This window comes from Benincasa hispida, chromosome 11, assembly GCF_009727055.1.
Source record: "Benincasa hispida cultivar B227 chromosome 11, ASM972705v1, whole genome shotgun sequence".
Lineage (NCBI taxonomy): Eukaryota > Viridiplantae > Streptophyta > Magnoliopsida > Cucurbitales > Cucurbitaceae > Benincasa > Benincasa hispida.
The window spans coordinates 80870165-80872463 of record NC_052359.1 but is presented as its reverse complement, the minus strand read 5'-3'; the positions used below and the strand labels follow the sequence as shown (position 1 = coordinate 80872463).

Here is a 2299-nt window from a genome sequence, read left to right as displayed (position 1 = left end):
TCATTCCAAGCCACCAGTTTTCACAAAATTCACCTTCCCACCATTACAGAAATTAAATCATTCAACCTTTTGTTGCTCAGAATCTCTCTTTCTTGGTGCCAAAGGAAGAAGACAACCAGCATACGGACAAGCTCTGTCATCTTGCTCTTTCGGCTTTTTCCCCTTATTTCTTAAAGAGAAAAAAATAACAAAAAGTTTGCCAATCAATAAATAGAATTGGGAGAATTTTTACCAGAAAAGAGAAAAATGACATTGGAACCTCAAGCAAATAAGTACAAGTTAAAGTATACTTATTATGATTAATAATAGATAAACATCATGTTGTTTCATTTAAAAATTAATTAGCAATATGAGAGGAGTAACATATGTTCATTATAAATATTGTGAGGTTTCTCATTGTTAATTCATCAACTGATTTATGAACTTAAGTTGATGGATTATAAAATAAATTTAAATTATATCTAACACTTCAATACTCTTAGGCCTAATAATTAACACTTTTAGGAGAGGAGTAGCAATTGCAATGGGTAACACTTTTAGGCCTAATAATTAAACATAATTTAATAATATTTTTAAAGAATGACAAATATAGCAAAATTTGTCTGTGATAGACTCTATGACCTTATCACTAACAGACTCCTATTGTCTATGCGATAGATTCGTCGATGGACTCCTATAAGCGATATAGTCTATCATTGATAGACTCCAAGAGTTATCTAAATTTTTATATATCTACAAATTCTTTTGTATTGTCTTATTTCTATTAATATTTTAGGACTAATTGTTATATTTGCAACTGGTCTTTGAAATTTTGTAGGAGACTCAATAAGCGAAAATCAATATTAATTGAGGAGAAAACGACGTTATAGAAATTTGAACGCACCATCTTTTCAACCTGAAATTCTCGTGTTGGAACCTCTATAAATAGCTCATTTTTAATTAGATGTATCAATGTCCCATATTGAGGTCCATTAACCAAAAGTATAATAAATCATGGGCAAGAGAGAAATTATGTTGGTTTTGAGCATATTGTTGCTATTGGTAGGAAGCTCTAAAGGGTTGAATGAATTTGACTACTACCAAGTTATTTTCCAATGGCAACCAGCTGCTTGTAGTAGCGCAACTCTAAAATCTCCATGTGTCAAACGTCCAGAAAATAGGTTCACTATCCATGGTGTTTGGCCTAGCCTCACATCTGGAAATGCTACAAAATGCTCTGGCACTCCCCCCTATGATGGTAATAAGGTAATTAATTATGGAAGATTATTGTATAATTGAATCTCGGCTCCGTTTTGAATTATAGTAGCTTTTAAAGTAGTAGTAGACATTTATATTTAAAAAAATCAGCTGTCACTAAAGTAGATTAGTAAGTTTAAATTAAATTGGTTGTGACATGATCATAATGACTAAGTTAGACAAAGTTAGATTAAAAAGTTCAAACAAAGCCTTAACTAATTACTCATTTGATTTGGTAGATATACGCAATTCGGAGTAGGCTGGATCAAGATTGGCCAAGTGTGGTTTATGGAACAAATCCAACATTGTGGAGCCATGAGTGGAAAACCCACGGAACTTGTTCAAATTACTATTTGGACCAATACAACTATTTTAACTTTGGACTTAGTGTATTTGGTAAGTACAATATGATATCCATTCTCAGAAAATATGGTATCAATCCAGATGGAAATGATTACTCCATAGACTACATTGAAAGTGCAATTTATAATGCAACGGTCAAATGGCCAGCCCTTCGCTGCAACAAAAACAAGTCGTCTGGTAAAAAACAATTATATGAAATTGCTTTGTGCTTCACAAAGGTTAATCGAGCTCTTCAAGATTGTCCCTACAACGCTGTTACATGTGGCAATAAATTCTCCTGGAATTCATGAAGAGGCTGTGTGCATTATGTGGAGGAACTACTACCCCTACAAGCTAATTAAGGGGCTTCTTAATAAATGGCTTGAAAAGTACTATGTATCTTCATGTGGTTTTCTTTGTAAGTGTTTTGTAACAATGTATGCCTTCATATGTTATGAATGGAAGAATTACTTCAATCTTATGAGACTTTTGAATAGTTTTATCTAACTATATTCCTTAATCTGAGTAGAAATTGGTTGTATTTATGATTATGATCGAATCTATAGCATGTAAAAGAACTTAGAATTAGAAATTAAAGCGATGAAATTGAATATGACAAGTTTGTTTATTCGTCACCTAATCAATCCCTAGGTTTAATACAGTTAATCGTCGAACATGAAATGCTATCAATACCCGCTTGTTAGTAATTTTAGGATTCATT

At 32.3% G+C, this 2299-nt stretch overlaps 1 protein-coding gene across 1 annotated transcript; it reads left to right on the top strand.

Annotated features, from left to right (window-relative positions):
- The first annotated feature begins 939 nt into the window (after positions 1-939).
- Positions 940-2054, top strand: LOC120089967 (ribonuclease MC-like). The gene is made up of 2 exons (XM_039047420.1): positions 940-1245; positions 1476-2054. The coding sequence occupies exons 1-2, from the start codon at positions 994-996 to the stop codon at positions 1887-1889; spliced, it is 666 nt and encodes a 221-aa protein (XP_038903348.1). The 5' UTR covers positions 940-993; the 3' UTR covers positions 1890-2054.
- Positions 2055-2299: the final 245 nt, after the last annotated feature.

Coding starts and splice junctions, on each gene's coding strand:
- LOC120089967 (XM_039047420.1), top strand. CDS start 994: ATGGGCAAGAGAGAAATTATGTTGGTTTTGAGCATATTGTTGCTATTG. Junction 1,246..1,475: donor CCCCCTATGATGGTAATAAG/GTAATTAATTAT, acceptor TTGATTTGGTAG/ATATACGCAATTCGGAGTAG.